This window comes from Fukomys damarensis, unplaced genomic scaffold (assembly GCF_012274545.1).
Source record: "Fukomys damarensis isolate Sample0158 unplaced genomic scaffold, DMR_v1.0_HiC HiC_scaffold_30, whole genome shotgun sequence".
Lineage (NCBI taxonomy): Eukaryota > Metazoa > Chordata > Mammalia > Rodentia > Bathyergidae > Fukomys > Fukomys damarensis.
This window is the reverse complement of record NW_022900942.1, coordinates 35,137,465-35,151,235: the sequence shown is the minus strand read 5'-3', so window position 1 is coordinate 35,151,235 and position 13,771 is coordinate 35,137,465. Positions and strand designations below refer to the sequence as shown.

At 47.3% G+C, this 13,771-nt stretch overlaps 1 protein-coding gene across 2 annotated transcripts in view; it reads right to left on the bottom strand.

Moving 5' to 3' along the window:
• Positions 1-13,771, bottom strand: part of Myo5b (myosin VB) — a 270,247-nt gene that overhangs the window by 14,345 nt on the left and 242,131 nt on the right. For both annotated transcript variants that reach the window (XM_033757427.1, XM_010621696.1), the window contains 5 exons: positions 11,963-12,056; positions 9,355-9,498; positions 5,248-5,399; positions 3,405-3,494; positions 948-1,098 (listed from right to left, as the gene is read on the bottom strand). In XM_033757427.1, coding sequence (XP_033613318.1) covers positions 948-1,098; positions 3,405-3,494; positions 5,248-5,399; positions 9,355-9,498; positions 11,963-12,056 — 631 coding nt within the window. The remainder of the gene's footprint in view (positions 1-947; positions 1,099-3,404; positions 3,495-5,247; positions 5,400-9,354; positions 9,499-11,962; positions 12,057-13,771) is intronic.

Genomic DNA, 13,771 nt, shown 5'->3' with positions numbered 1-13,771 from the left:
AAAAAATCTCTAAAGTGTTGGACACTATATGGAATAGTTATAGACCACATTTTCACTTAAACTTATTGGTGATGGGACAAAGATAGTACAGATGTATGAGTTTGATTCTGTTCGGTCTGTGCTAAGAGTTAAAGTTTGAGAACTGAGCAATTTGGGTGTAGTTACCGCTCTGTCACTATGCCAAAATTAGCTTAGTAGGTCCAACCTATTTACTGAGCAGCATTTAACTGAGTGCCAGGTACTTTATGTTTAGTACTTCTTTTAATCATCCAACAACCTGTGAGGTATTATCTATTTTACTGATGAGAGAATTGAGGCACAAAGTGATTAAATAATTTGCAGTCATATTGTTAGGCAGGGTGAGGATCTGAAGCTAGATCTGATTCCAGAACTGGTGTTAGCAACCATCACATGATGGTGAGTTCTGAAGAATCTCTGGCTTGATGTCAGTTTCCCTATGTGGTGCCTTAGGAGCCTGCCAGAGAGGCAGGAGGATTTGGAATGACCTCCTCCCAAGATATATCCTTTTGGATTGGTGCTACATGGAATTCATCCATAGCCTATTGGGCCGTAAGAACCAGGAGAAGGCATTACACACAGGTTGAGGTTCAGTCACCTCCCAGCCTTCATGGAGTGCATGAGAGTTTGTATTTATTACTGATTGAAATTATTTGCTTTGGGAAAAATAATACTATATACCACAGGAAAAGAGATAAAGGAAAAATCATATCACTATACAACCAAATGCATTTTTTGTGGGATGGTTTTGAAAATTTCACAGGTCATTTAGGTGTGGCAAGCATACCTACTCATGCCTTCACTGAGAAAACCTTTGCTTTGTGGAGACCACGGCTAATATATTTGGTTCCTAGAAGGTAGGAGAGCTTACTACAGCCACCCCTCATTCCGGGCCCCAGGACAAGTCCCAGAAACCTGTACAGGCTTACCTATCATAGGCTGCAGCAAGCCCTCGGCGATTTTAATGAGCTGCTGGTAGATCTGAATGGAAAGATCACTCAGCACCTGACGGTATTCAGTGAGGTCAAAATTCTTAAGACAGTGCTCATTCTGCTTCGCGGTGTTTTGGGTCATGAAGCCCTGTAGAGGAGAGGTGTGCATTCCTGAGATTCTATGATCTCTTGGGCTCAGAATGACTTTGGGGGCTCTGTTCATGTTGTGATTTATATCTAGATGTCCTCCTTAAAGTTTCAGGCACTCCTAAGTGGGGATTTTGGAAGGTGACTGGATCATGTAGATTAGTCCACAGATGAGGTGATAGCTAAAGGTGACTTGGGAGATGAAACCTGGTCAGAGGAGCTGGGTCACTGGGGATGTGGCCTGGAAGGGTCTTATCTCCTCCTCTCTTCCCTTGAGACCTCTCTCTGCTTCCCGCTGCCATGCCACGAGCTGTTTCTCCTCTACAGTATGAACTTCCTTGGAGTTAGCTGCCTATGAACTGAAATCTCTACAAACCGTGAACAAAAACAAACAAACAAACAAACAAAAAAACCCCTCCCCTTAATTTGTGGGTATCAGGTACTATATCTCAGCAATGAGAAAAGTAAAGCAGGTCTCATTAGTAATTCCCAGGCCCTCCCTACTTCTTATCCATTTTCAAGGCCTTGATGATAGCCCTTCAACTTGAAGGCAGTGCAAAAAACTCAGTATGACAGAGAAGTCAGAACTGTGTAATTAAAGAGGCCTAAATCATGAAGTCCAAATCTCTGTAAAGTGATTTTCCTAAAGTACCAAAATGTAGGTTGCCTGTACAATGAGACACTTTATATGGCTTCTATCACTGACAATCAGAAATAACAGATGAACTGAACTGATTCCATGTATTAACCAGATGAAATAACATGTAAGTTATAACAACTGTCAATATTGAAAGGATTCATTGAACAATGTCCTTTTTATTCAGGTCAAGGGAGATCAATAGCAGCTAAAAAGATCAGTGCTTTCAAAAAGGTGAGCATTTCCAGCAAAGCCTCTTGTACGGTGACAAGGTATAAAGCAATTTTTTTTTTTTTTTTTTTTTTTTTTTTTTGTACTGGGAATCGAACCTGGGTCCTTGCTCTTGTGAGGCAGGTAGTAGAACCACTGAGCTAAATCCCCGGCCCAAAAGCAATTTTTAATGCAACAAAAGGAGGAAGAATAGTGAGTAACTGGTTGCAAAGAAAGTCTTTCATTCTTCCTCATTAGACTACCCAAACTTGGTCACGTGCTGGTTAAAGTCTTGTCTGAGATCACCAGCACACAGAACAATCTACATTCTACTTAGATGTCTATTAACATGGGGTAAAGTGATAAATCTCTATTAAATAACATTAACTGTCACTCTTCACCTCAAGAAAGAACAAATTGTATCATAGTTACACAACAGAAGGCCATTTCTTTCACTTTTTAACTCATTCCTTTCAGAATTAAAGCCTCAAACTGAGGCTCTGATTCTCAGGAGAGATGTTAAATCACGCTGCCATCCAAAGAAGGTAAGACTGACGGGGTTGGCATCTCCTCATATTGTCTCACAGAAAAGAGTGTCAAAATCTGTTCTGGCATAAAAGGTGGAATGAATCTCTAAAAATTGTGTGTGGTTCTCATCTGCACTACATTTTGACTGTGGAAAGTGTGGATAGTGAGATATGTGAAAACAAGGGGAGAAAGGGAAGTAGAGGAGATCTGAAGGAACCCAGGAGTGGGCAGGACAGGAGTGAGCGGGGATCTCACTGGAGACACTAGGTGGAAAGGGCACCATTTGATAGGAGGTCACTGGGCTGAATGCAGAGCACAAGGGCGGTGCTTTCAGGGACCAGAACTGAGGAGGGCGAGTTCTACATTGAGCTAATCCCCAGAGGTCCCAAGAGGAACACAAAATGATGGTATCAGTTGCCATTCAAGTAAAATTTGAAATCATTGGGCAAGTAATCAAATTTGATTAGAAACAAGAAGCTGGGCCTCGAGGTCATTCTACAGTAATGTAGTTCTGATAAGGGACTGAATTCTTTACTTGTGACCACCTTTACCAATCTTGAACAGGACAAACTAATCAGGTGACTTAGGATATAGTTGGAGACACCAAACTCAGCTGGAGATGGGCTCTTTTACGATGGCTTCAGAAATATAAGGTCATTAGGATTTCCCTGAAGAATTCCAGGGGCTCTCAGACAATGGGTGGTTAAACAAACTCATTTTCCTATCAATTCTACTTACTTAAGGGGTGCTTTTCAGGGGGCTCTGGGCTCATCAAAGCCACCTGGAGCTAGGTCTCCTGTGGCTTCCACTCACCAGGGATGATAAGGCATGCTTACAGTCTGAGGTCCCAGAAGGTGCTCCAAAGACCTTACATCATGGTCTTAGGGGGTCCAAAGCAGGGATGCCTTTTGGGAACCCATCTTAGTACTCACCTCATCTCCACTGTACTGCTTCAAACAGTGAAGGAGGCGGCAGGTGTTAGATAACCAGAATGTTGTCATCTCAAAATCGTCATTGTGCTTCTGCGAGAAGAAATGGACATTCCCAGCTATGAGTTCCTGTCAGGTGAGAAGCTTACTCTCTACTTATCTTTCTATCTTTCCCATTATTATGTAGCCGCCCAGACTGGCAGGGCACTTGTCAGAGAGAAGACCCCTTGCTGAGAGGTTGTGTCCCTGTTCCTGCATTACCAGGAAGAGTACACAGAACCCCCGCTGAACCCCTGATCAGTGATGCTCATGTAGGAAAGCACGTAAGAAAAAGCTGCTCCCACCACAACTGACGAACATGGAAGCCAGGTGGCGCTGAGGATGCTCAGCCCCACAGCCCCAGGTGCTAGTCTATCCCCCTGGTCCGGCTGGCCCTGATTCCAAACTATCAGCTCTTCAACAAAGTGATTTCAGGGAGCAGGGCCATGAAATATCCTGGTGTTTCATGGATGTAGAGGGCAGATGTCCAATAATTTCAAGTACAGAACATGGCAACAAACTCTTTACTAAGTGAAAAAGGCTGCTCAGCTACCCAAACAGTTATGATTCAGTTTCTGCACCACAGAGCCCATTCTTGGAGGCAAACATCAGCATTATTTAAATGGCAGAAAGTGGGATGAGCTGACAATAAAAAAGTTGAACAGCGACAGCTGGAGGAGGCTAATTTAGTTCAGGATAACAGTGAGGCTTCCCTAAGGAAGCGATGCAGTCAGACCCAGGGCTGAGCTGGGCTGGCCTAAGACTCCAGGTGGGGACTGTTAAAGAGTCAAAGCCAGAGAAACAGATCTGAGAGTCACTGGTGTGTGGATGACACGTATTTAGTGCTGTGAGTGGTCTAAATTGCATATGGAGGCTAGAGCAGGGAAGGCAAGAATGAGGGGCAGCTGCCAGGAGCATGAAGCCAGAAGCTAAAGGCTGGCTTGGTGTTCTCAGAGCAGGGACAATGAGCTGGCAGACCCAGAACTTGTCTGGCCTCAGTGCTCTCGAGGAAGGCTTGCATCTGAAGTGACAGTATGGGTGGGAACTGAAGACAGTCTCTAAGAGTAATAATAGTTGGGGCTCATGTCGCTGGAGGCAGAACACCTCTTCCTGAGGGCCAACCTCCCTCAAAAGTCTCCCCTTGCCACCACACGGCCCAGCTTTCTGTGAGCAGACCTCGACTTTGAAGGCTATCCTGTGTCTACCCTGGTGAGAGACTTACGTCTTTAGGCAGCATTCCTGAGCTGCTTCAACACCTGTGACAGCTGCCTCACCTTGTAAGGTGACGAATGCCAACAGTTCTCCTTGTGCCACACCCTGGGCAGTAAGCACCTGGTCCCTTAAAAACATGAAAGAGTGCCTGGCTCCAGATGTGGCCCTGAACTGTGTCTACACCACTGGCTGTAGCAGGACAACTCAGCATCTGTGGCACTCAGCAGACAAGCCTTCCCTAATTATAGTGCTGGGTGTCTCTGGAGGCCCAGCAGAGAGGTGGCTTTAGGTCTACACTGGAGTTCTGAGCTTCCTGCCATTTTTTTGGGGGGGGTGCAGTACTGGGGATTGAACTCAGGACCTTGCACTTGTGAGGCAGGCACGGTACCACTGAGGTACCGTTGAACTAAATCCCCAGCCCCTCTTAGGTAAACCCCCAGACCGCTTCCTGCCATTTCTGAGCCTGCATCGTTTGGCATCCCTGTTACCACAGTTTGAGGCTTAACGGAACCTGCTTCTGCAGAATCCAGATAAAGAGAAGCAATGGTGAGATGCTACCTTCATCCAGTCTACTGTAAACCCCGAAGCCTCTTACCTTCAGGACTTTCTTAATGCCACTGATGGTGGAGGTCAGCAAGGAGTGCACCTTGAGGTCATCATTGGTGTAATCCGCATGTCTGATGCACATGTAAAGGATGTATGCAGGGAGACAAGGCACTGTGCCAGACAACATCTGGGGCTTCAGGTCTAACAGTGACAGCAAGAGTGAGATTCATGGGGTCACTTGGGCCATCAGAGTTCTCACTTCAAATAAAAATGTTTACACAGGCTGGGCGTGGTGGTGCATGCCTATAATCCCAGCACTCGGGAGGCTGAGGCTGGAGGATCTCTGTGAGTTGAGACCAGCTGGGCTACATAGTGAGTTCCAGGTCAGTCTCAACTACATAGTGAGACCCTGTCTCAAAAACAAAAACAAAAACAAAAAAATTGGCAAAAATGTTTACACAGTATTTCCTTGCTGATCACCTAGAAATAGACTTTTCACAGAAGGGTCAGGAGAAAATGAAATAAAGTGCCCAGATTACACAAATTCTTTCTGACTTCAACTACCAATAGTTGCAGACACCAGTGAAAAAAATGAAACTAGCTGGGGAGTGGTTGTGCACACCTAATCCCAGCACTCAGGAGGCTGAGGAAGGAGGATCTCTGTGAGTTCAAAGCCAGCCTGCACTACAAAGTGAGACCTTGTCTCAAAAACAGAAAAGAAAAAAGCCCAAACCAAATCAAAACAAAACTAACTTCCTAATTGTTTGATCTACAATTTATTTAAAACAGGCTTCTAAAGCCTTATCCTCACAACATATAGGAAAAAGTCCCATAAGTTACACACAGATGTGATGGTCCTCAGCCAAGAAGGGCTTTGTGGTCAGAGGCAGGCTGTAGACAGCAACTGGCTCCCTCACTGGTGAGTACACACGAAGTCTAATTCTTGGCACATTCACTCCCTGCTGTGGGCACTCTATTATGTTGGCTCTCCAACAGCCAGAGTATAAAGGCAGGCCCCAGGCGGATTTGGCCCAGTGTGTGTTCCCAAAGACAGAACCAATCTGCCAAGGGCTGGGAGGAACCTCTGTCCTATGTAGCCATCATTATGGGACTGAATTGCCTCACAGCACCAGCCCTGATGTCTCACAGCCAAAGAGCCTAGCAGGCCACTGTCACCCTGCCTCCTTCCCAGCACTTCCCGAGCCAGTCACTTCTCCCAAGTCTTCTCTTCTGCATCCCCCCTGCCCACCTTCCCCCAAACAGGTCTTCTTAGGTAAAAATGTGAGGCCTTGTGACTCTCCCCATGACCTGCATGCTTATACTCAGCTCTTTGGCCCTTTCCTGCTAAAGCCCCTGGAGAGCCAGGGAGAAACTGTCAGCCTGCTTACTAATGCAGAGTATGCTGAGGGAGCCCAGAGACCTGGATTAAAGTAGGAAGGGATGGCAGGAGCTCAGAGATGTGGGAAGAAAGGCCTGGTGCAAAGGCAAGATGACAGGTGAGAGGGGCCCTGGGACTCTCACTACACCCTGGCCCTCAGCTTCACTCTCATCGCCTGCCCAAAGTAAGCCCCATGAACCCCTTTAGCCTTGGAATGCAGTGAGGGGAAGCCATCCGTGCTCTACCAGCAGGTAGGCAACACCCTCGAGACTTCCGCTAGGGCTGATCTGGGTTGGGTGGGCCATGCTGCCTTATTTCCATTTGCTACTTAGTTTATTCATCCATTCAAATGCACCCTTCCAGTTAAATGATAACTACAGGCCTTAATACTGTGGGTATTGACATTTAGGCATTATGTAAATTCAACAAATGGCTGTACTTTGACCCTTGGCTCTAATTAGAACACCAATAGTATTTATCCAGAAAAAAAAAAAAAATTATAGGCCCAGACTTCCAACCCCTAACTTCTTACTATCTTTAAACAGCCTTTCTTGGGCTTCCCAGATAGATCTAGGTATCTCTAGAGGAGACCATGACTTTCCTTTCTTCTCTCCTCCAAAGCAGTGTGCTAGTGCTAAGTTTCTAAGAGGTGATCCATCTGTTTGGATGGGGTCTTCTGGGGGCAGATGACTGGGTGCTTTTCCTGGGGAACTCAGCAGAAGGTGATCTTGCCCAGAGCCACTTTAGCAATGACAGCAGCAAGAAGCCACCAGCATGGCATTTATTTAACTTATTAAAGTAGGCAATATTATTTTGTGAACTCTGGTGCTGTGAACTTAGAGCTTCATTAACTAGTATAAAGGTTTGTTCCTAACAGATGCAGCCTGTTTAAAGAAGTTTCAGGTGAGCTTGTGTCACATTTAATCATTGAACAATTATAGAGCAAATTAATATTGATAAAAGAGCAAAATGTTCAGCTATAAGCGGACTACTAAAAACAGCCAAACTAAACTACTGGAAGAAAGTCCATTTTAGGCAGAAGTCATACCTCATTCTTCCTGTACACCAGGCTTAGGCACAGTGCTCTGCGGAGTGGGAATTCAGTAATCTGCACTGAATTCCTTTACACTTATGTTTGTCTCTCACTTGAACTTTAAAAAGCCAGTAAAAGCTCACTTGAATGCCTCACTTTGAGAAGACTTTGCAGTTTCTACCCAGCACTTTCATCCCTGTTATACATCTGATGAGGTAGGCAGGGTCTGTTCTACTGTGCCACTTTACAGATGGGGACACTACACATCACAGAGAAGGGAGCTAAACCTTGGGATGCAGAGGATAAGACCACAAAAGATTCTTCCTCCTAGCTCTGCAGAAAGCTGTTGGACTGGCCTGGGCACAGAGCAGGAAGGTGGTCTGTTGAAGCACGTGGGGCATGAGGCCAGAGGGAGGAAGTGATATGACTGGCAAAGCACGCTGAGGTCAGTGGGGAAAGCAGCTCCAAAGAGCTCTGTGTGCCAGCCCAGAAGGCAGCACCCTCTCCCAGCCATATGGAATTATCCAAGCACAAACATGAGCAACCCACAATCATGACACAGACCTCACTCTGATTATCCAAGAAAAGTGACCCTGAGGGGCAGAAGGCAACAGGGAAAACTCTCATCTCTTGGTAGCTGAGGTAGTAGGTGGACCAAACTGGGGACCAAGCTGGGGTGGGAGGCTCTGCAAAGTAGCTCCAAGAGCTGCCTAGTATCACCGGGGAGCACATCAGGGCCAGGCAGGTCAGCCCTGACACCATCACATGCCCGGTGAGAAACTGCAGATGATCGCAGGGAACAGTACTGGCCAACCTCGATGAACTTCCATGATAGGCCAGCAGGATGCTGACCTCGGCACTCTGTAAGCATGAACTCAGTGAGCATGTGAACTACGTTTTTTGCTACATGGATTCTGATTCAAGAAGTCTACAGCAGAACCTGGTATTTTTCATTTCTAGCATTTTCTGAGAGGATGTCGATGCTGCTGGTCCATGCAGTGAGCAACTTATTAACCTTGATTTTCATAATTGTGTACTGCTGCTACATTGTCTTCCCCACATCACTCCTGAGAATGCTGGTCCTCAGCCAGATGGCCAGGAAGGAAAGGGCCATGTTTGCAAACAGGGTGCCCAGCTCCAGACCCATACTCATATGTGCTATATCACACAGCATTTATAAAGTGTAAAGTTCTGCACAAAAAAAGGAATTTGAACTTTGATCCACTACATATCTATTGGGTGACATAGGCAAGTTATGAGAGTGATCTCAATTTTGTTTTATAAAATGAGAGTAGCAGAGTACCTACTTAAAAGGCTGTTGAGGGGATTAAATAGGACAAGGACAGGAGGCTGAGGTGGTTGACAGAGTTTCTGGCAGCAGGACTCTCCTATGAATCTGAGCTGACTGCCACAGCGCTGTCACCCATACCAGGCTTCACTGAGCAAAGGGGAGCTGTGGCTGCCACTGGGAAGAAGTGAGTGGCAGCTGGAACCATGCTGGTGGCTCCATCCTCACCTACCACAGACAGAACAGACACCTCCCTTTCCTGAGCTTATATGGGGCTCCAAATGGGCGAAGTTTTTTACCTGGAAAAGCAGTGGGTTGTTCTTAGGAGCAGCTGGAACAGTGGGAATGAGGTAGAGGAGAGGAGTGGGTAGGGCCGTGTGAGGGCTGGGGTTGAGGAGGGACGTGCTGTGGACAGGAATGGGAAGGCGATGTGAGGACTGGTGTGCAGGGTCCTGACCTTTCACCAGGTTCCGGATAAGGAGGGCCTCATCCTCCTTGTGGTACTCCAGCATGCCCTGGAAGTCCTTCTCTTTCCGCTGGACTGTGACCTGCCTGGTGAGCTCATGGCGCCTTGTGTCACTCTGGGCCAATGCCTGGGCAGCTGAACGCGAGAGAGAGGACAGGAAACACGAATGAGGACTGTTACAGTTTATATCTTGGTGTCCCTCTAAAGCCTCATGAATGCTTCTGGATGGGGCTTTTGGGGGTTGACTGGATCACAGGGGAGCGATACTCATCAGTGGGTCCATGGATGATTTCACAGCTAATTGTAATTTGGGAGGTAAAGCCTGGTCGAGGAAATGGGCCACTGGGAGAGTGGTCTGGAAGGGTCTCTATCTCCTTCCCTTCTCCCTGGTCCCTCTGTGCTTCCTGACTGCCATGAGATGAGCAAGCCCGCTCTGCCACACCCCACACCCCATGCCGCCCTGCCTTGGTGCCAGCCAACTGTAGACTGAAACCTCAACAAACGGTGAGCCAAAATAAACCTTTCTTCCTTTCAGTTGTAGGTGTTGGTGTTGTGTCCCATTGACAAGAAAATAACTAATAAGGGTGTCCGGCTGCAGGCCGGAGGGGGGAGGGCTGGGTCTGGGGGACAGTGCTTCCACGCTGAAAGTGATCTATAACAGTAGCCTGTACCACCCCCTCAGTGTGGCCTTAAGATCCAGCAGTTAATTCTGTGTCCACTCCAGACAAGGGGAGGAGAAACTTTTGAAATGGCAGTGGGAAGGTTTTGGAGCAGAGAAAACTTATGAAGGGTATGAAAGAGTAGGATGTTCAACCCATTCTGTTGGCAGTGCTTCTTTCTCCCTATGAAGTTGTAAGCAAAGTGGGCGGGGGGCATCTTTCTGGGAGTATGTTGTAGCCCTGGCCAGACCTGCTCTGCTTGGCTCCCTTGTGTGGCCAGAGAGCAGACACCATGACACAGCTGTAGTGCAACTGCAGGGGTCCAAGACCAAGGACACTGCCTGTGGCTGTGGGCGGGGAAGCAGAATGGTGTCCAGGGTGCAGAGAGGCAGGCTTGGGAACCTGCTAAATGCAGTCCATGTGACTGCGGAGGTAATTATTCAGGAGGAGCTTTGGTGGCACAGTTGGGGGTTATAAAGCCATGGTCAACCCTCACTCAAGTCTTCCTGCAGCCTGACCCCAGAGAGAAGGGTGGGACACACCCACAGATTTAACCTCCAGGCACACTGGGTGTCTACTGAACATAGGGCACTGTTCTAAGCACTGAGCAGATACAGTGGATTCTCCAGCCTTGTCCCTGGCCAGTCTAGGCAAGGAGATGCATCTGATCTTCACGTGGAAGCATGCTGTCCAATACAGCTTGGGCAGGAGCCAGGCCAGGAGTGTGCACCGTGGGTGCTGACAGCAGCTGAAGCTGCAAAGGCTCAAAAGAGTAGGTGGGATGAAGGATGGGTATGACTCAACTACTAGGCAGAAAGGAGCTGGTTCATCAATCTACCAGGTCCCACTTCCACAAGCTCCTGAATGGGAGAGAAACAGGGAGGCTCTGTACATGTGTGGAGGGGCAGTGTGGAGAGGAGCACCAAAAGACAGCTGGGTTTTGACTTTGCAGGCCATGGGGAGGGAGTAGAGGACAGAGTGCTGTGGCCAGAGGCAGGGCCTGGGAAGCTACTAAGTCATCCGGGGACAGGGGACAAGGACTGGTCACAGGAGGAGAGGAGGGGCAGACACAGGAGAAAAAGGAATGATAGGTTTTCAAAACTAAGCCAAAGGGAGAAGCTGGAAGCCAAGAAGCTAGGAGAATGAAAACAAACAGAAAAGGAAAAATCCAAATAAGGAGGAGCGCCGTGGGCAGGAATGGGGAGAGACCACCAGCTAGGAAGAAAACATGCCTGCCTGTATGGGAGCATGTGCATGGACATCCCTGGCCTCCTAGAGCCTCTGGTCTATAGCAGCAGGTGGGTTTAAGTGGATGATTAAGCAAAATAACATCTGTGATCAGGACTGTGCCAACATGTTGCAGTGTTGGGACGGCATATGACAGGAGCCCTAGGGTGGTAGCTCTTGCGCTAAAGGTGGAAGGATAAGAGGGACATCAGGAACGAGGGGCCACCCAGAGCTCCACACAGAGTGGCATGTGCTTAAAGAGTGGCATGCTTAGACGTGTAGCAGGGGGTCAGAGCAGAGGTGGTTCTCAGTGCTTTGGAAGTGTGATTTAGATAACTTTCTAAAGTGGACTCCAGACTGGATGTGAGGAGTGAGGCCCCTGGAGATGGGGGGTTCTTCCTCTTTACCCCAGAAAGTACTGTAAGCCCTTTGAAGGCAGGAACTACCAGGTCATTCTCTGTGCCCCACTTCTCCCACTCCACAGATCTTTGGGTCAGAGTAAGCACCGAAAACCCGCTTAATTCACATTTTCCATCTGGACTCTGACTACTGAGAATATGCAAACTCATGGGGTCTGAATTCTTCTATTGCATGGCTAGAGCAGGCACAGCCACCAGAAAGATGGCAAAGTGGATAGTATACCAGCTCCCCCTACTGGAATAGCCACATGCATCTCTGCCTCACAAAACACAACACACTTAAACACACTCTACCTTCTAAGTCCTGGACCTTCTTCATGTAAATCTTCAGTTGTTTTTTGAGCTTCCTCTCATTCTTTTCCAGCTTCTCAACCAATTCTTTAAGGTCCTGAAAAGGAGGAAGCAGAGTTAGAACAGACTTGAGCACTACTCTGGATGGCAGGTAAAGTACTTGCTAGGAGGAGAGGAACCAGAGTGGCTTGCAGGCAACTGTCCAAGGGGCCCAGCCAGTGCCCCAGCTAGAAGAGCTGCCCCTATGCAGGCTCAGCTCCTTGTGGTGCAGCTTAGAAAGCAGGCAAGCCCAGGAAACAGGCATGAGTCAGAACCCATTATCTCAACAATCACAGGGCAAATTCTTCCTGGTTCCGGCACCTCCTAGAATCCCAGGGCTCCCCAAGCCAAGTTTCCTCAGGTTGCTATGCCAACCTCCAGGAGAAACTCAGCCTGGGTGTCCTGGGGAAGGGTGGGCAATGCCCTGGGAAGGAAAGGACAGATGGAGGTATAGGAATATGGGCACAGAGGGAATTGGCTGGAGGGCAAGTGAGATTACCTGTGACCCAGAAGTCAAACAGGGTGCAGCTGTGGACCCAATCCCTAGCAACTGTTGCTACTGGAAACAAGTCAGCCCATTGGGGCCCAGAACAGCAAGCAACTGAGGGAAGGATTTTGCTGCCACTGATGTCACCCTCATCGAGCTAAGCAATGATCTTCCATGATGGGGGGCCCAGAAAGGAGGTATCTGTTCTGTCATTTTTATAGTACAGCCTCAGTGACTCAAGTGATGGAAAAGACAAAAACAAACATGATCTCTTGGAACCTCCAAAGGTATCTTGGGTGACAATTCTTTTTTTAAAAATTTTTATTTTTGTTTGTTTTTTTGAGAGAGGGTCTCACTATGTAGTTGAGTCTGACTTGGAACTCACTATGTAGCCCAGGTTGGTCTCGAACTCACAGCGATCCTCCTGCCTCAGCCTCACGAGTGCTCTGATTACAGTTGGATGACAATTCTTTAAAGCTGGCTCATAGAGTCAGCCAAAAACTCAATCCCAGTGCTGTGGCCAATGAAGACAATAAACCGAGTCATGGATACTATAATGACAACGAGTGCTAGGATTACAGTTGGATGACAATTCTTTAAAGCTGGCTCATAGAGTCAGCCAAAAACTCAATCCCAGTGCTGTGGCCAATGAAGACAATAAACCGAGTCATGGATACTATAATGACTTCATTTATTTATCTTGATAAAGAGTAAGGTTAGGAAAAAAAAACATTCTCAGATTGAGATATAACTTAAAATTGAAAAATGACAGAAAAGGAATAGAGTAAACCTAGATCAGGGCTCTATGAGTATACTCTACAAAGAGCTTAGTTGGTACAAAGGACCAAGGTATCTTGAGAAACTCTATCAAGTTCTAAGGGGCAAAGTCCAACTCCATCTCATCCTCAGACAGCCTTCTTGAACTGTGCTGATAGCATATGAATGTCCCTGCAGCTGATTTGACTTTGCTGCACTGCTACTGCCACCCACACTTCACACTCATGTAACCTTTTCTATATCCAATCACGTGGATTCTCAATGATGGCCCTGACTCTTACAGTGCATGCACTGGTGCTTGGAGGCAAGTGCTCAGCTGATCCAGTAAATGAGGAACTCAGGCTGTGCAGACTCAGCCTGGCCAAGTACCTGGTACTGCAACAGCCAGCTAATCCCCGTGCACCTCTACCCACCACTGCCAAATCCAGAAGACAAAAATGTGCTCGGGTCTTCCCCAACATTGCTTTTTGCTTTGTTTTGGGTTTTTTTTTTTTTTTTTTTTTTTTTTT